The sequence below is a fragment of the Apis laboriosa genome, unplaced genomic scaffold (assembly GCF_014066325.1).
Source record: "Apis laboriosa isolate Shangri-la unplaced genomic scaffold, ASM1406632v1 scaffold40_cov151, whole genome shotgun sequence".
Taxonomy (NCBI): Eukaryota; Metazoa; Arthropoda; class Insecta; order Hymenoptera; family Apidae; genus Apis; species Apis laboriosa.
In genome coordinates this window covers 6110099-6136452 of record NW_025223180.1, presented here as the reverse complement: position 1 = coordinate 6136452, position 26354 = coordinate 6110099, and the positions used below count along the sequence as shown (strand labels likewise).

At 37.8% G+C, this 26354-nt stretch overlaps 3 protein-coding genes across 4 annotated transcripts in view; 1 reads left to right on the top strand and 2 right to left on the bottom strand.

The window, feature by feature from the left end:
* LOC122715937 (heterogeneous nuclear ribonucleoprotein L-like) overlaps nucleotides 1–15917 on the bottom strand; it is a gene marked incomplete at its 3' end in the record, with an annotated part of 81370 nt that extends 65453 nt beyond the window's left edge. Inside the window, exons 1-3 of the mRNA XM_043938534.1 lie at nucleotides 15650–15917; nucleotides 2333–2376; nucleotides 389–458 (exon numbers count right to left, since the gene is read on the bottom strand). Coding sequence (XP_043794469.1) covers nucleotides 389–458; nucleotides 2333–2376; nucleotides 15650–15712 — 177 coding nt within the window. The remainder of the gene's footprint in view (nucleotides 1–388; nucleotides 459–2332; nucleotides 2377–15649) is intronic.
* Nucleotides 15918–16184: 267 nt separating this feature from the next.
* LOC122715731 (protein RRNAD1-like) lies at nucleotides 16185–19164 on the bottom strand. The gene is made up of 8 exons (XM_043938147.1): nucleotides 18946–19164; nucleotides 18318–18494; nucleotides 18035–18144; nucleotides 17539–17949; nucleotides 17174–17476; nucleotides 16940–17090; nucleotides 16765–16874; nucleotides 16185–16676 (listed from the first exon to the last, which is right to left on the bottom strand). Exons 2-8 carry the CDS (start codon nucleotides 18435–18437, stop codon nucleotides 16400–16402), a joined length of 1482 nt encoding a protein of 493 aa, XP_043794082.1. The 5' UTR covers nucleotides 18438–18494; nucleotides 18946–19164; the 3' UTR covers nucleotides 16185–16399.
* Nucleotides 19165–19496: 332 nt separating this feature from the next.
* LOC122715730 (bromodomain-containing protein 4-like) lies at nucleotides 19497–25658 on the top strand. Of its 2 annotated transcripts, none has more exons than XR_006346895.1 (3): nucleotides 19497–20628; nucleotides 20713–20972; nucleotides 22146–22274. XR_006346895.1 is itself a non-coding variant. In XM_043938146.1 (3 exons), the coding sequence occupies exons 1-3, from the start codon at nucleotides 21185–21187 to the stop codon at nucleotides 25529–25531; spliced, it is 3162 nt and encodes a 1053-aa protein (XP_043794081.1). In that variant the 5' UTR covers nucleotides 20989–21184; the 3' UTR covers nucleotides 25532–25658. The 2 variants fall into 2 exon arrangements, 1 of the variants encoding a protein (XP_043794081.1); XM_043938146.1 differs by lacking the exons at nucleotides 19497–20628; nucleotides 20713–20972 and adding exons at nucleotides 20989–21202; nucleotides 25366–25658 and having other exon boundaries at nucleotides 22146–25123.
* The last annotated feature ends 696 nt before the right edge of the window (nucleotides 25659–26354 follow it).

Genomic DNA, 26354 nt, shown 5'->3' with positions numbered 1-26354 from the left:
TTGTTTGATTTAATCAATGGCGCTCGAGCGCTTTTGATTTTCCAGCAATTTCCGTGTTGTCGAACAAGTTGGAAAAAAAAGTTGAATTTTGATAACGATTAGAAACCGGAGAAGAAAGATCGGTCGAATGTTTCGTATAAAAATTTCGAAATAAGATATCGTACAAGTTGACTCGTAGATAAACGGATCAACGAGAATATACTAATACTTAATCCTGCGTTATTCTATATTATAATATCTCTTAGCAATGCATAACAAAATCCATCCAGAGATACTAAAAATCATTTTAGTGAAAAAAAAAAAAATGATCATAAACTATGATACAACAATTTAATTATTTATATCTCTGGATCTAAATTGTACCGCAAAGATAATTTTCAAAACTTACCACAGTGATGGGGTAGACCGGGTTAATAATTGTGAAGAGGAGAACGTGGTTTGGTTTGTTATTGTCTTCTCTGAAAAAGAAAAAAAAAAAATTTAATAAACGTGCGATCAGTCGATCTCGTTTCACGCGTGTTTCACTTACCGTTAAAAACCTACAATACTACGGCAATATTTCCTTACGATAAACTCGCTGAATAATGGTAACGATTTAATCGTTGGAAAACGTTAAATCTCCCCCTCCCTCCCTCCTCGTTGTATCGCGCCACGCGAAAACTTTACCGAGTCACGATAGTGAAAAATTTCCGCATTTCGGTAATCGTAGTAGGGAAACGACACGTTGAATTGCAACGTGAAATTACATCAGCACAGTTGGCGAAATTTTTTTTTTTTATTGAATCACAGCTCGCGCTGTGAACCAACAACCCCCAGGGATATTCGATTATCCGGAAAGAAGGAACGAAGGAAAAATCACACAGTCCGGTAATTTCCTTCCGAGATTCAAACGCGGTCGAACGATACAACGAAAAGGGGGAGACGAGTATTGATGGATAGCCTCGGCTATACATTTTTCATACCCGACATCGGTGTATACTCCCTCACCCTCCCTCTCCCCCTTTTTGGCCTCCTCTTTGCAATCAATTGGAAATTCAACTGCCTACCCATTTTTCCGCGAGAAGAGAAAGGAAGAGAGGGATACCCCTGGAATACTCTTGGTTCTGCAATTCAAAGTGGCCAATTCTCCGTTGGCGAATCTGTTGCTTCTACTCTAAATGATTAAACTTTGTGCCTCGAAAACCTCCAACTCGAACGCAAATGAAGAGAAGGAAGGAGGAGAGCGGGGATGGAAAAAAGAAGAAAAAAAGGAAAAACTTCTTAGTTCACCAATAGAGGATATTCTCGTCCGATCTCGATCCATCCCCCCCCCCCCTCCTTCGTAACTAAAATACTTTTTAGCCACCAAGAATGTATCCAAGGAGTATGGAAATGTACTTTGTTTGCGCGATTAAAACGCCAAAGTATCGACGTATCTCTTTATATATATATATATAAATATATCGATCGTTAAAACACTGGAGCGCGTCGGAACGATTCCTTGCATCGTTGCTGCTCGCGAACCAGCGAAGACAATTAACTTGGCCGATCGAAAGAAGGGAGGAACGACAAAGAGAGGAGGAATTGGCCGAGTGATAACGGCCAAGCGATCGCGCCCCGATGGATATAATACGTCGAAATTAATTAAAACGTTGCAGACGGTCGCCGAAAATTTCGCGCTGATTCGAAATACCGTCTCGGGCCAAGTCTAATAATAAGAAGTTAACTCGAGCGTTAAATCCGTGATTCAGAGAGGCAAGAATTTGATATCAATTCCGATATTCCTCTCTCTATGGAATTCGCCATGCCTTTCATCCACGAGATGCTTCAACGGGGATGGGATGGGGACGAATGCATTTTGAATGTATTTTGTCAACGCAAATCCGTTTTTAAATCAACGTGACTCCGGCGGGTGAATCACGAAGTTGATTGCGAAACTTTCGTCGAAATAATATTTTAAACTGTTTTCTTCGCCTCCTTTACTTCGACCTCTTATTCGAGTATGAATCAGCTGATCATCGTGTTTCGTTATCGTATCGTATCGATTAATATATAACGTATCAACGGTATGGGATAAAGTAGATACGAGGGTATTATTATAAAAGGGCCTCATTGTCGAGCGAAACGAGTTAGTTACGCGAGTCAATGGGTCAACGCAACGCGAACATTATAAGATCAATTGTTGAATGAGGACAAGAGGAACGAGTGTGTCTCCGCATATATCGATATTCTAATTATTATAACGCTTAAAATAATCGTATAAACGTCGAGTATGTATTATTTTGAGATAATTTTTACGTGAAAAACTGCAAATGGACTCCGAGGATAATTAATATTTCTTTCGCATACATACCTTTTACGTCGCGGCTCGTCTCCGTACCCGCCATACTCGTGATTCTGAAACAAACACGAACACAACGTATTAACAAAAACGTAATTAATAAAACCCACAACGTAGTAATAATAAAGATATACATATAATAAGAGTAAACAAATTTTTTTTACCAAATTGACTCGCGACAACGAATCGATATATATTTACAATTTTCAATATAAATTAAAATTAAAAACAAGGGTCGAGGGACAAGTGAAAAAGAATTCGGAAATTTCATTCTACTTTTTCCTCGAAAACGTTTTCTCTTTTTTTGGATTTCACTCTTATAATATAAAACAAGATTTGGAAAGAATACGAAATATGTTGGAGATGTTCGGAATGGAAGTGGTAAAAGTGTTTCTCGCAAAACCAACGTTTATTCCGAATTCCAGTCCCTTATTCCCGGTAATAAAATAAAATTTTTAAAAAAAGCAAAGTTTTCACAGTTAAAACGAGAAATATTCCCCTCTCAAAGCATGCCTCTTTTGAGTTCCTTACTCCTTATTCAGAATTCACCTCCCACGAACACAATCCAACGAGCATTCGAAAGTAATAGAAAAATATAAGAGGGAGAGAAAAGGAATTTCGCGAAGCTTTGCAGATCGAAAACAAAAATTGCTTCGATATCTGCGATTCAAAAAACTAGCGACCATTCACTCCGCGAGCTTTCGATTCTCGCGCCATCATCCGCTCTCTATGCGCGTATCTATGTGGCGAATCGATTGCATAAGAGAAATTCACGTTGCGATTTTGGCTGAATTTCGATGGCGATGTCAGCGGGGATGCGTACTCGGGCAAATCTATTAATACACGTTCACGCGTCTTTTTACGACAGCACCCAAAGCGACGGAAATAGTGCAGCGAGATACTTTAGGGGCGGTGGATGTTGGATATCGTAGGTAAAACCCTTAAAGCGTACGCGGAATATCGTTTCAATCGATTATCGGGAAATAACGCTTGACGGTTTCAAGCACAATTTAAACGAAACTTGGAAACATTGGTGAGATATAGAGTGCAGATATATTTCGTGGAATCGAGTATTTTAAATAGCTAAAGCAGCATATAATTTATCGTACAATGGAATCTCGAACTTGCGAACATAATATGAGACAATATATGTATATATATATATATATACATATGATTCGAGAGATAGAGAGACGTGGGATGACTCAATTTTCCAATGAATGGGCCACGTGGTTCCGCGTTCTGAGAACGTTCTGAGAACTAATTTTAGATTACCTACGATTTCAATTTACTTTAATAAAATAAAGAGAAAAAAAATTTGACCGTGCGACGATGAATGAAAATTATAATACAGAATTTTCGTTTAATAATGGATGATGATGGATGATAATGAAGAAAAGTACGTATTTCCGAATAGACGAAAATACGATAAACGATATCTTCAATGTTTGTCCGATAATAGAGTTACGAAACTAATTTATACTATCCACGGCGTGTATTGAAGATAGAAACACCGTTTAATCATAATTCTGATGAAATTCAACAAAAGCGCTTACGTAAGTGCGTTTCAACCGGAAATAATTCAAAGATATCGAGGTTGGAGAAAAATTCCAAGACTTGGAAACCAGCAGAATCGAGAAGACGAGAGGAGGCGAGAAGAGTGGATGTAATCGAATAACAAGTCTCTGTTAGAAATTAACATTCGTTATTCGTCGCCAGAGCGGTACCAATTAACCGTTCTTTTATACCGAAAGCCGGCCTCTATAAAGGTCATTTAAATTTCAATTCGAGTTTCTCGCCGAATCGTTGTTTTGTCGGTCTATATTTAAAAGTAGTCGCGAATAGAGCCATGTCGATTTGAATTTCACAGCGACTCCTGCGCCAAAATTTCCCTTCCTTTTTTTCGCAAAACCGATTACGAGGCGAACGATTCGAATTTCCAATTCGAAATCCACCGGGAAGAAGAGTTTTAGGTAGATAATTTCCCATCCTTTAATTCGATGCGTGGAGAGAACGGCGCAGTCTGTGCCAAAGTATTCGAAAAGTGAAACATTAAAAGAATAATCTCTCTTTCTCTCTCTCTCTTTCCCTCTCTAATACGATTAACACTTCGATTCGCCCAGGCAAAAGCGCATTTTCGCAAGGATTGTTCGAGACATTAGAGTCGAGACGAGTCGAACGTCACAACACGAAAATATCGAAAATATCGATCCGATCTCTATCCGCCGTGGAACAAACTATCGATCCAACCTTGCGATAACGTTATTTAATCGAGACCCTCGCCTAGAGAGCACTTTGTACGTCGAGAACAGAGGTTCGAGCTGATTCGTTTCCAAATATTCTTGAAAAACAAGGAGAGCAAAGATGTAGAAAGAGTAGCAAAGCGGGCATATGTCCAAGTAAAATCTCGTTGAGAGAGAGAGAGGAAAAAAAAGGGGGAGGGGGAAAAAGGAGGAGGGGAAGACCGCGGTCCAAGATTTCTGACGGCATGTCGCATAGTCGTATATACTGCATAGTATCGCCGTTACGAGGCACGGTGAATCCCACGTAGAATCTCTGATACGTTGTTATAAACATAACTCAACGTTGGCTGCACGCCAACCACGTGGTTTCACGCTCAATGGATCGCGCTGACCGCCCGAAAAAAAATATCACCGTCAACGCCCCTCGTTCCTGATAAATTTTCGCGTATCGCGATAGAATGAGCGGGATCTCGCGTAGCCTCGATCATTCGCGTCACTTCGTTCCCGGAATTAACGGACGAGATCGGATTGCTCGCCAAACGCGCGTTAGCATTCAATGTTTTTCACCCGATTGTAAATCGAAATCAAAATTTTATACATTTATGGAAATTCAATTCATTCGAGAATAGATTAGACGCATATTATGAAGTATAAATATATATATATTTCATATATATCAAGTCGATATCGAGAAGTGTAATTTTTTTTTTCTTGCTTATCTAGAAGATTATTGTCGTGTTATTGTTGATCAAAAAGAAAAAAGAATCAAGCGAAATGTACAAAAATACTGATTCATAGAGAAATAATTTATAATCAAGTTTAAGATGGATCAATAAAGATGTGGATAAGTGAGAATCGTTAGAAAAGAGTAAAATGAAAACAAGGTGAGGGTGTCGCGTCGGAGTCAAGGGAAAGTCGATTGGCCGGCTGCCAGCCACGTGCTGATAAAGAGATTAACCGCAAGAACAATGCTTATGTTCCGTAATGACTTAGTTTCTACATGGGGGCCAACTTTCTCGAGATCTATTTTCCCCCTTCCCGAAAGTACAACGGACGAAACAGCAAGCGCTCCTTATTTCCAAGCCACGCCTCGACTTTCTTATCGTTCATTACTCTCGGCCACGCCAAGGTTATGTTCTTACGAGCCATTAATTTCCACCGTAATTCCCCCAAACCTTCCACATTGAGAGAAGAACGTATTACCCCCATTTTTGGACGGCGCAAAAAGACGGAGCGTGGAAAAAGTTTTCACCCGCTCTTCAACGCTACGAGAAATTCCTCGTTGGAACAACATTCCTTTCTCGAGCGGCGAAGGAATTTCGCGAGCCTCGTCTTCTCGCCACTTCCTTTTTATCCAACCGTATTCAACGACGATGACACGTGCGACGATGACACGATTTGACGAAATTACGAGGAACTCCCCTTCCCCCTCCCCCTCCTCCAAAAGTCTCGCCCTTTCAACGATCCCGGCCTAGAGAATGGCTGCGTGCAAGCACGAGCCTGTGTTAATTCATCGCGAACAAGATAATTGGGCCACCGCACAGATTCCTCTACGGTACAGAGGAGGTGGAAAGGGTTATGCACAGGTGCGCATGGATGCGGGTGGAAACCAGCCTCGAGCCGGATCGCTTTAACATTTAATGTCCTTTCCCTATGAATTTTCCAAGGAATCACATGCACCGGGTTAAATCCCGTTTACGCGATCCACTTAATTGCGTTACGGTCTCCGGTACAGTGGTGCACGCGCGTGTTCAGACACGTGGATCGGATCATCCGGCATGCCAAAAGATACCAATACAGCGGAGGAGACTAATCTCGTCGCTTTGGATTAGTCGGTGCAACGATACGAAGCGTCTCGCGATTAATAAAATTTGGATCGGAATATATCGAATGTTCCTCGTTGTCGAATAAAAAGAAGAAGAAGAAGAAGAAAAAGAAGAGGAAAAAGGAGGAGGGGGAGTAGGAAATGCGTTGCATCGCAACTGGGGGTATGGATATTAAAGTGGAGGGAGGGGATGAAGAATTTTTTGTACGGAAGAAATTATAATATCGGTGGCGAAACGGTACTCGATACCGGCCAATCTCGAGAAATTATTCGCTGCACGTGGCCGAGTATTAATACCCGATGCGAATATCGTTCGAGGGAAGAAATTCAGTGGCTCAGTTCGATACTTTCTAATATGTTCGATTAGACGGAAGGAGCGAAGCTAGGTGATTGGCAGAACTTTTTCGGCGACCTCCTTTCGAGGCGAAACTGGACGACAGCTTCGAAAGAGAGTGGCACACGTGACCAAAATCGGTGAAGAAAATGGACGAAGAGTTCGAATACAGGGAACTATTTCCCATTGATTCGATCGGTCAAACTTTTGGACAATAAAATATTAACACTATAAACCAAACTATTAGGGATAGTATTAGTCGACACAGTCTATTACAGACATAATCGTGGTCAAGTCAATGTACCAAGATCCTAAATCATCGTCGGCGTGGCAGAACCTTTTCGTTCCAACCAATTGAACGTGAACGTAATTATTAGAGCAGAACAATGCGCGCCGCCAACACGCTGCGCGGTCAGCTTCGTTAGGTGCGTTTTCAACGAACGCAAAACAGCAAAGCAGAGGTTTGATATTAAGAGGAAGTATTATTCGGTGAACAACATTCCCCGGTTGAACCCTCGATTCGTGTGCGAGGAATGCGACACGAAAGTATTCGCGCTGATCGACTACGATTTTTCACACCTCCCTTTCGTAATAAAAGAAGGAAAATCGAAGTTGCATAAAAATACCACTTCGCGGAGGAATTTCGCGTAACGATATTTCGCGGCTCGAATCGTATACTTGTCAACGCGCAAACTTTTCCTTCTGGACCAGGTTTTAAAACGAAACAGTGTTTTAAACAGTGTAGCAAGTAAAAATAAAACGAAATAAAATTGTGCGACTCGATTGATAAATATATAATTATTCTTTGTAAACTCGCACGGTTTTACGATTCTGAATACAGACAATATATTTCATTGGAACTAATCTTTGAAACTCACAAGTAAAAAGATCATCAGAAGAAATCATAAATCGTGATCTAACCTCGCGCCTCAGCGTCATATTTTACGCTTAATAGTAAAGTTGGTAATTGATCTCTTTAAAAAGGAGTCTATTAAGGAGTCAAGAATTCTTGCGGCCGATAATTAAGAGAATTTCTATGAGAATTTCAAATCGCGGTCGCATTTCAACTTCTCATTTCACTTGATTCGTGGATTACCGTTTCTGTTTTTGGTGGAGTTGGAGGCGTTGGACAACGTTGGCCTCGAATCCGAGCCTAAGAGCAGATTTACACCACTAAGGGGCGAGGACAGACGCGCGATCGTTAATCAAGAGAAGCACCGATGTATCGAGCACATGGACCGCTGCGACCAACATGGAAACAACTATTTCACACGATCGCGAAACGCTTTCGAAGCACGGATGCGAAGAGAAATTATATTGCCGAATTTGACGAATGAAACGGACGAAATATTTTAATGCTCAAATTTCTGATTTCAAATTTCGAAAATTTACACTCCATTACGAAACCAGTTTGCCTGTTTCCATAAAGAAAAATAATAAACGTGAATACCGTTTAAGAATAAATTTCGGTTTCAAGAGTCAACAATCGTACAATGTTAGCATAGCACAACTCAAACATTATATTTGTGAATTTCATAAAATACAGTGAACGATAAAATATCCACCATCCATTGTATCCATCTAAATATTTGCACAATCTAAAGTATCGACGATGTAAAGTATGTAAAATGTAAAAAGGAATTCCCGCTACAATCGAATCTACATCTTCAAACAGAGGCCAGAGCGTGGAGCATTATATCATTTCCATATCAATCCGATACGTCCGTGTTTTCGATTCCTGTCCGTCTAAAAATCAGACACGATCAATAATTGAATGTCGCATTTATACGTTTCGTATAAATTTGCATAAACAGAGGATGAGAAGGGAGGGGTGAGGTTGGAAATCAGCGATACTCCATCCATTATTCCGGAAATAATGGCCTCTCTTCATTATCTTTCCGTTTCCAACTGTGGAACGAGTGGATCATTTTCAACGAAGAAGAATCCTATAATTCTGACAACGCGTCTCATTATTACTAACGCGTAAAACTGCTGAAAATGGGAAATAAGAAGGGAAACTGGAAACGTCGCGGGACCGTCAACCTCCTCATCGCTTTTATCGACGAACATCTCTCTCTCTCTCTCTCTCTCTCTCTCTCTCTCTCTCTCTCTCTCTCTCTCTCTCGCGTTCCAATTTCATTTTGTTCGCCTTACTAACTCCTCTACGACCTTAATCTTGCCGCTGTGAAATTTCACGCGAGTTTCCACAACCGCTCGGCGTGCACGTGCCGCTTTCGCGAATATTCGACAGAGCCGGTGTAAACAGAAGCGATAACGAGCTGCTACTAGGTCGTATCGAGTTCAAGATTCGCCTCTGATAAAGCTTCTGTATTAAATGGAAAGAGTAACGAAGAGCGGGTTAATTTCTCGGGTGTGAAGTCTAGCAAGGCGGCTGTGTAAGGTTTGCATATAAATCTAAGTGAGAGAATCGTGCACGTCGAAGCTGAAGAGTCGAACTAGCGTAAAGAAGTTCGAACGAATATTTATAAAAATTCCGATGTTTTCTTATGTTATATACAATAGAAGAAAAAAATCGTGGTATACGTATCTAGAATCTAATATCAATCCAATTTTGTTTGAACATGGATTCGAAGTTTTGCCGTTTTGTACATATCAAGGGAACTTTTATGGGTAAACGATGAAGCTTCAATAAAGATACTTAAAAAAAAAAAAATAAATAAAGCATACGATACGTTTTCTAATTGTTATATAGGTTAAAGCTTTCATATGGAAGCTCGATAATTAAAAAAAAATACAAGGGAAAAATGGGGCCAAAATGTGAAAAAAAATATATTGAAAATCGACATCCGTTTCCGAAGAGGGAAAGGAAACGAAATAACGGATACATATTCGTAAAATGTAGAGTGATCATTTTCGTCGTGGTTTCGTCTATTGGTTGTCCAGGCAAAAATGGGAAATAAATCCGCATACGGGAAACGTGCTTTCTGCGCGATTAAAAACTCTCTTCTCGATATTACAATGGAACGCCGGTTAATCCGCCCTAATATGAAGACAAAGCTTTAAGACGAAACCACATCCAATGCTAATTGCAACGCAATGCCACGCAATTCCTCCGCTCCATAATTAGTATTCTCTATGCCGCACGGTACTTGGCAATTGTCTATTAATTATATCGAATCGATAGCCCCTCGCAATCGATGTCAGTTGGGAAGATTGGACGGTCGCCGTTTCTAATTATTCTCGAACGAAGAACTCCTTCAATGGACAATAATCGACAATTAGGCGGAGAGTTATCCAATCTCTCGAAATATCGAGGAAGGAAACGAGGGCATCTTGGATAATTCTTGGACTTGGATTATCTCGCAGATAGTGATAACGGAGGCGAGTAAGTAAGTTTTCACGAAGAAACCGTGAATTCCTTGGGACGATTGATATTCTCCCTCTATGTCACGAAGAGACCGACAAATTTGCCGCCTCGAGCAAATAATCACGCGTCCCAGGATCGTGGATGGTCCAATAAATTTCCCCGGCTGCGACTACTTTATCTCGACATCCTACTCAACATATTCGCTGTCGGGAATCGAATGAACGAATGAACGATGTCTCGCCGCGTCGTCCGCCTCGCAACGTTATCCGCATTCATAATCCACGATTTTCTCCGTGCGTTCATTCGAAATATTCTAAGGGGACGCATCGATGCATCTTTGCATTGCACGTGGAAATATATCGAACGTGACGTTAAAGCATTGATATCGGAATAATAGGAGATCAAAGAGGAGATGTATGATACGCAACGATATATTATAATGTAAGGAGATTTTTTCTTTTTTTTTTTTTTTTTTTTTTTTGATTACGTATAAATAAAGAATGATATACGGATTTATCCGCACAAAGGATTGACTCACCGTCGAAAATCGTCTGTTTCCGAGCCAGTATCGGAACTATTATCGCGAGATTGCGCAATAACGTCTTTTGACAGCTCTGCTCCACAAAGAAATTTCACGCTAACGAGAACCAGCCTTTATTTCGGTACACGGTTATTTCGGGACACGGATACAGCGGCGAATAAACGGAGAATAGGAGAAAAAGTATGTACGTATGCATTCGTTCTTTCTGGATATCAAGCTATCTGCGAGGCAAACGATTCTCATATTGGCAATCTCGATAAGATAGAACTATCGGTTACCAAGGAATAATCTTGGAATACAGAACAGAAATTGTTCGATTCGTCGGACACGACGTTTCACGTCAGGCTAAAAGGAATTTATAAATTCGTGACTCGAGGAAGACAATTTGTAAAACAAGCTGGTTTCGAAAACATTGACATTCCACCGGTGGTGGAATGACTCGTGTCCGATTGTTCCGCAAAAAGCCACTCCAATTAAATTAAAATATCGCAATTTTACGAACAGGATTTTAATCTTCGAATACGGGACGCAGAAATTAAATTTCATTTACGGTAGGAGTTAGTAATCATCGCACGAGCGAAAATAATGCGATGACGAAAATTGCAACGCGTCTGAACAATGGCCTTTTCAGCATTATTACGACGGTATCGGGTGACGGTTTATTTTCGTGTAGCATGCGATAATCATGATTGATGAAACAATGATATTATGATCGATGACAATTTATGCATTCAGTATTCTTATCCGTCCAAGTCAGGTATTATTCTATTATATAATATCAATTTGCGTCGATACACGAAGATGTTGGATTCCACATATCCAGAATAATCTATATAATACAACTCGTAATGAGTAATTTAATCGAATATCGCGGCACAATGCTATGGTTACAGAGAAGAATATATTACAATTTGTTTGTTCCAGCAATTTTTTTTCGAACACTCTCGACATTATATGCATTTTCCGGGTTTTTACTCTATCGAGAAAGAATTGATCTATTGATCGTAAATTAAATTTTTCGAAAAAATTCTTTCAATATCGTTTATACGATATTACAATTAACATAAAAATCGATAAATGAATATGAAAAGATGATCGGACGAGCGTATCGAGATCTTTGAGATGCTCGAAAATATCAAAAGGAAGCGACCGTTAGCTAAATTTTCATAGGATATCGGTCCGTTGCAGCCAGTTTATGCTGACCATAAAGTGTCTCTCTCGAACGACGCTCATGAATTTAATTCACGATACAATTTTGAAGCATCTACAAGGAATCGACAGGTAGCGATATCGATCTCCTTTTTTTTTTTTTTATTCTATCCCGGATATCTTATACCCGAAGTGACGGAGTCACATACTCGGTGAGATATTCCAGTTACAGAAAAAGAATGTGCGCGTTATTGAGTAAGGATATACCGGAGAGTTAAAGATATTTCGGTCTGCATGACACATCGAAATCCGGACGAACGGTGTCGCTAAGTTTGAGAGACGGCTTGACTTTGCCTTGGCAAAGTTCAAACGAACGGATGATTTTCCGTTGGATGAAAAAAGAAAAAGAAAAAACCGCACACAAGACCAATGATAGGGTCTTTAATATAAGATGAAAAAATACAAAATCTAGCGATCTCTAGAGAAATGATAATATATAGCGATGGAATCGATGGACATCATTTATCGGATACAACTCAATTCGATAAATCTTTTTTTTTAAAACTATTTGATTCACGGACGATACCGTCCAGTTTCCTCGAATTAAACGCGTATTACTCTCGTTCTCGGAAATATCACAACGTGTACATTGATCGTAACACTTGGAGCTATTCGACAGAGAATAACTCTTGGCGGGTTAGCATTGACGTTATCGATTCGATATAACTCCCGTTTTTTAGCTAGTGGTGACCATTATCGTTCGTAGGAAAGGACGATTGAATGAATTTTACGAGATTAGCCAAGCCGGCGATGTGATTAATAACGATTTCTATTCTATTCCGAGAGGAACAAATGAGATTGGTGATACTACGTAGATTCCGACTACGGATCAAGATAACGGTTCTTCGAATAGCTCTCCTCCTCGTCGAGATTCCATCCTCTCGATCACCTGTGCTCTTTAAGGATGCTCTCAATACTAGCGACAAGATAGATTTGTGAAACCCAGGTGACAAAGAACAATAGGATTAAATCGTATGCGAACGCGACGTACATGCATGCATTCTTTTTCTCTTTCGTTCCCTCGTTGAATATTTCATGGAAAGAAAACGATCTCGAATGTTCTTGATCATGAAGCATGAGGCAGTAAAGACAGTGATATAAATGTGCGTGTATATATATATATTTGCGTCCCATTTGTCTCGAAAAAAGAACGACAAATTGAACTAGCGAGCATGCTTCCAGAGTTGGAGAATCGAGAAATCGAGTAGAATCTATATGCATTATGGAGGACGATGCAAAAGATAGCGGAGCACATTAATATTCCAACTACGTGAATTTATTTCTGCTCGAGGTATAACTTAATCAACATTAACAATGAAAAAGACCGTTTTTTCTTTTTTTTTTTTTCCTCCGTCAATCTTCCGTAAAGAAAATGATGAAATAAGAAAGAGAAAAATTAAAGCACGAATTTGATCGAAAAACCATTGGTTATGTAAATGTTTTCTTAAACTATTCGAGAAATTTCTATGTGCTCGTATCAACCACGATCGACTACGAAAATACGACACAGAATGGAAATGTGTCGATACATATTTTAATACTGACCTATAGGACTGACCGCAAGGATTGCTACTGTATCGTGGAAATACTACGTACCGTTGACCTTTCCCAAATCGATTTCTTGACAAATGGAACAGAATTCTTCCTAGAGACAATAGTCTTTCCTTTTTTAATGAAACCGATCGAGGTTATATTCGAAGAAGAACAAATTCAAATATATATAATTCATAATTCAAACCATACGATCTTATTACTCCTTTATATTTATATTACTTTGTCAGATTTATATTCGAGTGAGATTTTGAAGTTGAAAATGAAAAGTTTTGGGAGGAATTAGATGATATGAGAATGAAGAATGAATAATAAAGAATAAAATGATATTAATTCACAAATTCCTGATGAAATTAATAGCTACGTTGAAATATTTTTTCAGATATGAATATCATTAATATATGAAGTATTATAGCTTGAACTATAAGACATTAAATATAAAATTTATGTTTAATTTATCTTAAAAAAGAAAAAAAATAAAAAATATCGTATTGTATAAAAAAAAAAAACAGAAAAATTGCAATTATTTTGAATAAGATTTCGATACTTGTGCCATAGCATCGATTAAGACGATTGATCAGACGAAATAATATACAAGATAAAGAAATTATTTATGAAAAATAATAGCGCGTAAGTTCAATATCTTGATCATGATGCGCCGACGCATATCGTGTGAAGATATGATTGGCATACATGCATATGTAACACATTACGTCTACCGTTACATCATCTGTGGCATGTGTTCTCAGCAGCATGCAGTGCTAGCAACCGTGAAACGAAGGTCACGAAGTAGTTCACGTGACAATGACCTATCCTATTTGTCAAATTTTATCATTTTTCTATAAATAATTACATGTAACATTAATAATTAGTACAAAAATAATCAACAAATATAATAAAAGTATAATAAATAAAGGTAAATAATTTAAAAAAGAAAAAAAATTGAAAATAAATAATATTTGAATAATATGTGTTAAATTGTTATATTGTTAAATAATTTGATTGAAAAAAATGATAATTGCACATATAACGATTATATGTGTTATAATATTTTTATTCATAAATGTCTGTGCTTCGTTACCAATATTGTACAATAACAATTTAACGACTATATTTCAATTCATCATTTGAATCCATAAATATAGTTCATACGATAGTGATTTATTGCTTGAGCATTTCGTGTTACTCTCCATACACATACAACGTAGAATATATATAGCATGTATATATCTTATAACTGAATAAAATAACCACTCTGAAAACATTTCTCAATAAAAAGAGGTAAAATTATTTTTACCGAAATGAAAAAGCACTTAGAATTTTCTGGATTATTTAACAAAAGCATGTGTATATTTTGAATAGAATATAGAGAAATATTTTCAGATGCTTTTATATATTTTAAAAAAACAAAAACACAATTAATTATGTTTTATAATAAAAAAAAGAATATCTTCTAATAATCACCGATACATAAGTATCAATGTATTTTCTCGTACCTTCGAAACTCTCGCCGGATACATTCGGTTAATATAACGTTAACGAAATGTCTAGGGATCGATTTCAGGACGAAAACGTCGCTCCAAACAAATGTTTTGTAAACGCATAGGAGCCGTCGGCCAAAGACTTCTAAGTCCACAACGCGTCCGAGCACAGTGTTGCTATTATCTGGTTTGTTTCTCTCAATATCTCATAGGTCACCATATAAAGATGAAACTGCCCTTCAAGATAATCGTAGACAGAGAGCATCGCGACAACGCCTCGTCTCGCGCTGATAACGCGATGGAAATTATCGACCCCGGTTCACCGACGGGGGTTTGTTTTGAACGTGCATCCTCGCGCACAGCCGTCGCCAATAACGACGATAGAACAGGCAAGCCTTTCCACGACGGTGGCGACGGCGTCGTCAATGATTCCGAATCGTATAAAACGGAATAAAGAGCACACGTACGAGATAACAGGTTGCTGCCGAAACACGAGCCACGTATCAGGCTAACGTGCGTTTCGTATTATACACGACACGACTACGACACGAGACAATCTCCTTCGAGAGCGCGCGCATCGCCCATTGTTTCGACGCGGTGGCGGTGATATGGGTAAAAGCGACCGGATAAATGGCGACTTTCCCCCCTCCGCTCGCAACCGCCTCACGGGTTGTAAATCTCACGCGACACGCCGAAACGCACGCGTTCACCGAACGAGTATACGAACGTTTAAATAACGGAAATATCGTCTGACAAGAATTGAACGACGTTTCATTGAAAAAATACCTCAACCAAATCTAATATATAAACTACTCACCCTGTGACCAGATTCTTCGAGTCGCTGCCTCTTGGAGTGTGGTCCGTCTCCGTTGAACGCCATCCTGGGACTCGACACCGGGCAATTACTTTTAAAAGCGGGACACTCGGTGCTACAACGACACGTCCGTGTGTATACCGCGCGGCTCTCTACCGTGTCGACGATCTCGTGCGCGGGCGGGGAGGGGGGAGGAAGGAGAAAATAATCGGTAGGACACGACGCGAACGCGACGAGAACAGACAAACGCGCGAGAGCGGCTTAAGGGAAACTGGATCTCGATGTTGCTGGAGAGGAACGTCTCTGCCTCTAACGAAGTAGCCGGCCACCGCAGCGCTATCTACCGACGCTACGATTCGAATACTGACGAATCTTTAAGGCGGAACCGCGCGCATGCGCTTCTATCATTTGCCCCACTTCCGGATTGGTCCGCCTATCGTTGATCGCGTCATGCGTTCGAACGGTAAAATTATCATTAAATAATGAGTCAAAAGAACAATTATAAAACATAATAATGTTTTCCAGTACAGTTTTTAAAAATCGTTATGATTGTAGATCGAAGAATAGAAAACTAAAATATATTATTCATTGGCAACAACAATTAAATGATATTGTCCAATCAAAGGCACATCGTGATCTGGAACGACTTTGATTCATGGACGCGGGAAGTGCAATTGTAAAAATCTTTACATTGATTAAAGATGGAAGAGGTGGGCAGGATTTATCGGTAAATAATTAAAAACTGTAAACTAATTAGTTATTTTTCCTAGACATTAACACTAAATTTCGTGGTGACAGTCTACTATCGAACACTGGTTTTAGTGTTGGTGTCAAATTTTTTTCCGACAGAAATAAAAATCTGTCATAAAGCACAATGGTTTCCACTAATGGCGCCAACATCATTCGAAGTGATCCAAACACTATAACTTGTTGCCATCGTTTTAAAAAACCAATAATTTCTGAATCATTAATATCAGAATCTTGTGGTTGCAAATAACTATCAAAATTTGCAGTAGCTGCATTGCAATACCTAAAAAAATATAAGATATTTCTATATATTTTTCCGTTTCGTACTATTTAACGTTTGACGTTTATTTATCAAATATCAATCACTTAACTGTTCAAATGACATTCCTTTTGATACTTTAACATTTCTGAATTGGCTATGACGTAATTTTTCATTTTTTTTTACTAAAATAGTTTCTAAAGCTGCTCTATAAGTATGTACCTAAAACAAACAAAAAAATTAATAATACTTATTCAAATATATGTATTTTTACTAATTCACTCAACTATTAAATCTTCATAATTTCCATTCTTTAATTTATCACAATATTTCTCGATAGCATGGCAAGCTACTTCTAATGATGTATAAGTTAGTGAATGATTTTTACACAACAGGTACTTGCTAAGTGGATAACCTTTTAATCCGTTTATTTCTGATCTAAAAATTAACTATATGTGTTATTATATAATATAATAATTTTTAATAAAAACTATTCTGATATAAATATAATATATACGAACTGTATTGTTAATTTCATGTAACAACATCCTACAATACAAATAAATTTGGCTTCATTTCTAGATGAGTAAAGCTTTAATAATATAGGAGCTAAATCCCCACAAGGATGGAGTCCTATAAGTCCAAATTCAGTTTCTGTTTCATTTAGATCAAATTCATTCTTAAATAATTCTTTTAATTGTCTAATTAATTCTGATTCGACTAAATTTGAAGGTTCTAGTTTAGCTGTAAAGTGTTGAGGACATTTTTGATAGAAAGTAGGTATATGCTTTCTTATAGACATCAATAATTCTTGATCCCATTTTCTGAAACAAAATCATCATTATCATCAATTATATATACTATTATATCATAATCATTTATATACCTAGCTTGTTGCAACAATATACAATCTTGTTCAATACAAGTAACATACAATCCATATTGAAAAGCTAAAATACGAGCTAAATGACCCATTCCAGATCCAATGTCAACAATACATTTACAACTAGCTTCATAGGCACATTCTGCGCATACTTGTGCTATTTCATGTATCTCATATCTTTTTTTTTTTTTAATATGTTTTGAAAATAAGTTATTAAATTTGTGATTTTGAAAATATAGCTTATCAAAATTATCATTTTTATTCATTGTAAAAGTATCATTATAATTATTATTGGTTTTCGTTTTATTAGATTCACAAGCCATAATACTTTTTGGATCTTCATTATCTCTATTTACTTGTAAAATATTTGCTACTTGGCGAAGTGCAAGCAATGTTAAGGGCCATACACGTGTGCTGTAACACAATTTAAAAACTATACATATATATAATGCTATATGGAACACATATTAAGTTCGAACAACATAGTGTTAATATTCACCACGAGATGTCTCCCGATAACCATTTTCCAAATTCTTGTGGAGGCGTATCTTGTAATGCAAACCTCCAACTTTCTGGTAATTTGTCCCATAATTTGTCTTGAAAAAAATCCTATATTTAAAAAAGACAGTCTATATAGTTTAGTTAATAAAATTATCACTTAACAATATACTTTATAATGGACAATACACATCTACATCGAATTACTATACATCAGAAAAAACAACATGGTATTCGAATACAACATGCTGGTATGAGATTTATTTTTAATATTATTTACATACCACAATATAAGAATTTAATAACCAACCATATAGATCTAGAACACAAAATATTTGGTCAATCGTGACACGAATTCTAGTACAAACTTTACATGTGCACCGAATGTCTGTAGGTGCAGCCATTATTGCAATGAAATAGCCGCGTAAATTTAACTGATCGTTCCACGTGGTTTTAATTTTCTTATAAAAAAAACGTTACTAAATTAATATCATTTATCAATATCAAAGTTTATTTGTAATTGATTGATTCTCGATTAACAATTTATTATCATTAGGTATTGTATATACATATATAATTATATATAATCAACGTGATAATATTTATTTATTAATTATAAATTATCGAATTACATATATTTTATATATGTATATATATATATATAAAATTTAAAAATTAACTCTTCACAAAGAAAATAGAAAGTCCAGTGAATATGACGCTGCCTATTTCTTTTTGTTTAATCCCGCATATGCTGTCTAATTATATAACGTAGTTATGAGGATATGCATAGGTGCCAATGATATGGCCGATATAACGAACTTTATTCAAAAGAAAGTTAACGATAATAAGAAAAACTTTGCCAGACGCAAAAAGATAATTTATTTAGTTTTTATTTCTAATCAAAATATCCACTAAACGAACTCAGGAAACGATCAAATCGAAAGAATTTTCTCACAAAGTCATATAAAATTTTAATATGTCATCCGCAAAATCTTATGAAACAGCGAATATCTTCCGCTGCTTCAATACAAAAGACAAAGGAAATGAGAATTGTTTGTTTGCTTTATTTATTAATTAAAAGATCAGATGCTCTTCTTGCTATGTCCCACTTTACGGCACTTTCACTCTTCAACAGTTACGTTATTGCTCATGAGCACACTGCTCTCCAAGAGCTATATAGTCACGAACTATTATATATATACGATTGTAGAAGGAGAACTGTATCATCTGCCATTCTATATCCCTAGACTTTCATGAGAAACTAAGCAACTAAGATTCCTGCAATCGTTTCTTAAATGTTGTTTCACAAGCTGCTGTCGCAATTATTACTAAATGCTCTAATAAAGCTGTTTTTTTACATCTACTTTGTTTATACGTTTTTGTTTTAAGCAAAATAATTAATTTTGAACGATCTCGTCTAATTTATAAATTTTATTAAAAAAAAAAAGCAATAGCATTTTACTTTATTCTCGATAAAAATTCAGAAATACAAATTTTTTTTCCAGGTGAATAACATCCATAAAAGATATATCTTTACACAATTGGAAATCACTGACCATTCTTTGCTCATCTTGTTCGATTCTCTTGGTCGTTGTTTGGACCTCTTACGCCAACATAAGTGAAAGTTTTCAAGTAGGACGAGCGAAACGTCGAATCCCGTTGGTGCGTGGATATTTGCTAAATACTTATCCCGGTGGTTACCTGGTCCATCGAAATCGTTAAATGTCAATGTACTCTGACTCTACTTCTCGTCTAATTTTCCAAAATTCATTGGACAAATTGTCGAATGGTTGTTAAATATTAAAGTTCAAAAGTGAATATTGAGAAGGATCAAAAAGTCTACGAGGAATCATTTCGAACAAATCCATCTTACGAATCGTAAGATAGATTAATCTGGAATTCACGTTACGCAAGTATGAGAACTTTACATCATCAGAGCTTTTGCAACTAAGGGTTTTACCAGGTCATCCTTATTTAACTGATATTCTAGATTTCTACCTTTCACAGCAACTGAACGTGATTTACGGAAAAGAGTGCACGCGATGTTTTCACATCACAATATAAAATTGTTGGAAAATTTCTGATTGTCTCTATTAAGAAAAAAAGAAACACGTAATCGTAGCTAATCTAAAACAAGATATATAGAAATTAAAAAAAATATAGTCAAATGGATTTTAATTCAATTTAGTAATAAATATATTCATTTTAATATTTTTAATTGAAGTTAAAATATTGAAAAATTAAATAGAATTTAAATATAAATAATAATAATAAAGTATCATTATTACGCATGTAAGAGATAAGAGAGTAAAATTAGTTAATCTAAGAATCAGAGAATCATTAGTAAATGATAAAAGCGAATGGGAAACTCGCTTATCGTCGAATTCGTGAAAGAAAGGTTGTTACACTGGTCGTTACACAGGAAATGATCGTAAGAAATCGCTCGGAATTGCTTTAAACTTTTAGCGAAAGTAATAATAAGAGTATGTAAACGTGTACGTGTGCGCATGTACATATATCAAGGCAATAGTCTTTCACCAAATAATTCGGTGAATACCATACCAGCCTCGGACACGGCCTTCTCCTAGAGGAAAGGTAGGTTTCGGTTTCGATAGGCCTTGGAGGTCGATGGAAAAGTGACGCTCGTTTAATATAATCATCTTCCTTTCCTTTCGATAGGTAGACGGATTTAAAGAAAGTTGGAGACCACTTCGCCCGCTTCCCTTTCCCTGACGTCTCTGCGTGTTCAAACCTTTTTTTTTTTATTTTTTTTCCTCTCGTCTTGAACCATGCCTGTATGTCCTGCACGCAAACGGTTGAAATGCTGTCTTACACTAGTCGCACAGAGTGTATGTAGCCACCGGAGCCAGAGAAAGGTGCCCCACCGTATTCGATATTAGAGAGGAGCTTCTTGAACTGTCCAGTGGTGGTGGCATCAGGTAGGGAGAAACGGACCTCTGGATCCAATATGTCCTCAGTTCTCGTACGAAGCTTCATTCAATATCGTTCAGTACATGCCCGGTCCTACGGGTAACATGTTGCCTATCGCGAGTTAGCCACTCTTGATCAAAGTTAACACGTGAATCCGGTGAAGTGTAACTCGATCATATAGAAAAGAGTTCAACGAATAATAGATTCGACTACACACATCATGCATGTTTTTAAACTGGTAATTGTATAAAAGATCATGTCTCGCTTCGAGAATATTCCCGGGAATCGGTGAAACTCACATCCGAAAGTGTCGCGTTAATAGGATAAATAGCGCATTTAACAGAATGCGCTCGCTTGTACTTTCATCGTAATAACTATGTCTCGTTTCATAGTTATGGGATACGTTCGACGCGGTTCTATCATTTGTAATCAGTCAGCGTATCGCCTTTGGCTACTTAGCAAGGGAAAGTACTTACATTGGATTAGCAATGCGTTTATGTATATTCAGTTAATAGTTCGTAACGTATCTCAATTTTTTTATTTTTTATTTTTTTTCTACCGTTCTATGAATTTCAAATTATTTAAAAAATGTAACGAGTTTTATCTTAATAGTAATAAGATCGATTGAATCGTTCGATTTTTTTTTTTTTTTTTTCATTTAACACGAAAATCAGGTAAATGAATCTTATTTTGACCACGTATACAAGAGACGAGTTTTCTTTTTGTTCGAAGAATATTAAGAAGTTCCCCGCTTTAGGAGAGTCGAATTCTCGAGGTGAAACGCGCACGTCGTGAATCTAAAACCTAAATTTTCTCTCCTTCTTTCTCTCCATAGCCATGTGAAGCAAGCGACAAGAATTTCTGTTCTATTCGCACAATTTAAACTCGAGAAACATCCTATATCCGATACGTGCTGTAACTTGGCCTCGCCATATCGGGAACACGATCGCGGCTGGGAATCGCTTATCAGGGTAGCAGTAACTGTCCATTCGGCGACGCTAGAATACCAATCGATTGGCCTCTTAAGGTCTTGCAGGATGTTTCTTCTCGTTTATTAATCAGGTCACTCGGTTATCCACGCGCGACCAATGTTTCCACAAATCCGTTTCTCCTTTGTATACAGATACTTTACCATTGATTTTGTTTTATTTTGATGTTCAAATAGAGATTCATCTTTCCAGATTGTTATAGTAGTAGCGATCTTCATCGCCACCACCCTTGCCAAAGATGAGTCCTCGAAAAACCGCGGTAAGAGACAACAGGTTGCATTTTATCCAAGGAGAGGAGCCAGACCGCCACCTTATGCGGTCCAAATGGAACCAATCGTCCAATATTCTCAGAGAGACCCGCTCTATAATCCTTTGGCGAGCTCTAAGAGCGACGATTTTTACGAAAAGGGTCCACTCAATTATTACCCGACCGAGCCGGAGCCAATCATCGAAATTATCATCAAGGAGTCCAACGAATCTCTGCCGACACCGGTACCTCCACCTCCACCGCCATCGCCACGACCTACGAAAGAACCTATACAAGTGTTCTATGTGAAATACGAGAAAAAGAAGGGCTACGGGGATAAATCTCGTGTCGTCTACGATCCACCTGTACCCGCCCTGACACCTGTCGAGGATCACGAAGAGATCAAACCAGATAACCCAGCGCCTTATCCGGAAGAACCTGTTCACACAGTGACACCGACACCATCAGAACCTTCTACCACTCTAAGAGCTATCATTCGACCCGACAGTGAAGTATACCACTCTGGTTCTAGCGGTATTCGTGTCACCTTTGGCACGGAACAAGTGCCTCCGAATAATCACAATAAGCGTAGCGATTTGGACGCTCCGCCTACCCAACAACAGGCCAAGCCAACTTCTACTCCTCCAGGATCGCCTAAAAGACAACACGGTCCATATCAACCGATTCAACCGATCCATCAACGAGCACCGCCAGCATTTCCGCAACAGAGGATCGCGAATTCTTTTCCACAGCAACAGGCGCTCCATCAACCTCTTCCACAGCCGCCACCTCTAAATTTTTTGCAGCAACAGCAGCCATCGTTTTCTCCTCCGCAAGCGAGAAGTCCGTTGCAAAGGCCTCAGCGTTTGCCTATAACGATTCAAGGTTTGCCCGAAGTGCAACAACGAGCTCCGTTCAATAATTTTGGTACATCCCATCGTGTCAACATTAATCATCCTCAACAACCAGGATTCCCACCTACGCTGTCGGTTTCTCATCAAAACGTACAGTTACAGAATCAACCTTTGCCACCGAATCAAGGCAGTTCTTTCAACGTGGAGCAACAACCTCAACAACAAGTACCTTTGTCACCGTACAAACAACAGGAATTAGAGAAACAAAGGTATCACGAGCAGCGTCGTCAACAGGAATTGCTAAAGCAACGAGAGCATCAAAGACAGCACGAGCAGCAAAGACTCCAGGAGCATCAACGATTTTTAGAGCAGCAAAGGCTTTTGGATCAGCAAAGACAACAAGAACAACAGCGACAGCAAGATCATCAGAGATTGCAGGAACAACAAAGAATACAAGAGCAACAGAGAATACAAGAGCAACAAAGAATACAAGAGCAACAAAGAATACAAGAGCAACAAAGAATACAAGAGCAACAGAGGATCCATGAACAACAAAGAATACAAGAGCAACAGAGATTACAGGAGCAGCAAAGATTGCATGAACAACGCAAAAGGAAACAAGAACAGGAGCAGAAATTATTGCAGGAACAACAATATCGTGCACAATTAAAATATAATCAAGCACAACCGCCGAATATACCGCAAATACCAATTTCGCCTCAAATTCAAAAACCTGGAGGAGAAATTTTCAAAGCTGTTCCGAAACTCGAGCAACACTATGCAATTCGAGAAAATCCAATTCATCCCGGCCCTTTCCCACCTAATCCTGTAATACAGCCAACCGGATTCTCAGAAACTTCACAAAATCAATACGTTTCCGCTCAACCATTGAGTTCATCGGATATTTTAAGAAATCCACCCAATGAATTTATAACCGATCAACAGCAGCACTTGAATACGAAACAACAAATCATTCAAAATCAGCAACAAGGATTTTTCTCGCAAAGTCTTCAACAACAGCAACAACAACCACAACAACAACAACAGCGTTTCTCTGCATCTCCTCAACGATCTTCGATCTGGAGTCGTCCATCGTTCTCCGGAAATAGCGCGAGTTCTTCTCAAAAAATTTACGCGACCCCGGTCAGTCCTTTGGAGGATTTCAACTCGATTTCGACGATCAGATCTTACGTTTCGAGTACGACAACTACTACCACGACAACAACAACGACCACCACCGAGGCTCCAACCACAACTACAACTACTCTGTCTCCAAAGAAGGAGGCAAAAATTAAAGAAAATATTGCCAATTTACCAGATGAGGTGCCGGATGATATCAGAGAGCAGCTGCTCAGTTCCGGTATTTTGGGTAACGCCGACATACAAATACTTGATTACGACAAGGTCGGCGACATACCGATAGAGAAACTACCGCCGGAGGCCCTGGCGAATTTCTACGGCGCCGGAGGCGGTTCCGCGGTAGCTGCCAGCGAACCGGTCCCGTCGATCGTCAAGAAACCCAAAACGGCAGAGAGCGCGTCTTCCTCGACTTCCACTTCCTCAACAGTTTTGGCGAACAAGTCGGCTGCTGACAGCTCGACTAAGTTCGAGCAGGCCACCTTGCGGCCAGGTGGAGTGGAGATGAAAGTAGTACGCTTCGATCCGAATACGGAGCAAGGACAGGCTCTGGCAGATCAGCACATACGCGATGATGCTACCAGATTGAATCCCGTAACCGTGGGAGCGAGAGATGAATCCCAATATAATCGTTATTTACCGCTCAAAGTGAGTGGTGCATCCTTCCCCATCCCAGACGTACCGCAACTTAATGGTCGGAAGATCTCTAGTGTGGTTGTATTGGCACCTGTTGACTATAACTTTCAAGAAGATAAAGAGATCGAATCGAGACAAGGTAGGAGGGTGAGCGATGTCCAAGCAGTCAAGTTTCTCGCTGGTGACACTCTGAAGCAGCTGGTGAAAAAACCAACTGCGGAGAATTACAAGAAGTGGTTGGAACAGGAGAGCCGTACGGAACCGCAGAAACAGTCAGTGGTACTATTGGTAACCACGTAAGTGATAAATGCAAATTCGATGCCATAACTAACCACGCTTACTTACTCCGTTCACCTTCATTAACTCTTTCAATCGCTTCAAATGATGCGTGCAATTATTCTGTAACGAACCATATTTTCTTCCATCTCATAAATGTTCCTTTCGATCCACTTCCGTGAACGTTTTCCAGTTAATAACTATTGAAATCACCGAGCTTCGCTTTCTTTCGATTTTCAAATAATATTTAATGATGTTATAGGCCAAAAGATACGGAGCAAGGTGAGAAAGAGATCTTCATGTATGATGTTGTCTCGCAAACTGTGAGCAAACTTGCTGGAGATTTGTCCACAGCGTTTGTAGATGCTGCCGAAAGTAATTCAGACAATACCGATTCTCTCACCGATTCAACTTTTTCGTCATATTAAGTGCTACGTGAATGAATAATACAAAAGATGAGATCTACTTAATAAATAAGAAAAGAAAAAAGGTTTACCGTGCCAAGTCCGAAAATAAAAACTTCTGTCATCTCGTATAATTTAAGATTACAACGAAATCGAAACAAATTTATAAAAGGTAAAGAACATAAAAATACAAATATCCTTGTAGATACTTTAAATGTATTATTATGTATATATTGATTTTATACTTTTTTATATGAAATAAACGCAATATTTTTTTTACATGAAAATCCTTTGCTATCTTACCTAATATGAATTTTTAAAAATTTCAAAATAGTTTTAATCAGGAATATATCATTTGTTAATTCAAATTAATTTAGATATTAAGAAATTAGTTATAACTTTAATTAAATTCAACAAGCGCAATTTAAATTTATTGCTTTTGATAAAATAAAAACAATTACTTATATAAACTTCTATAAATAATAATATCTTTTATTGATAATTTCGTTTTTTCAATTTCATCAATTTCAAGTTTTAGAATTAACATTATTTATTTATAAAAAAATTAACGATCTTTTAACGATCTTTAACGATAATTTAATTAATAATGTTATATATATTTTTAGTACTTTAAAATTTTTGAATAAAATAATTAATTTTTAATTGTATATTATATTTTTATAATAATTACGATTTTTAAAAGTATATTATTATGTATTTACGTAAATGTAATATCTATATTTTTTATACAAAAATATTACAACACATCATTTTAAAACAAAAATGATAGAATATTATCGTATATATATTATTAAAATCAAATATACATAGACATTAAGAAAAATAA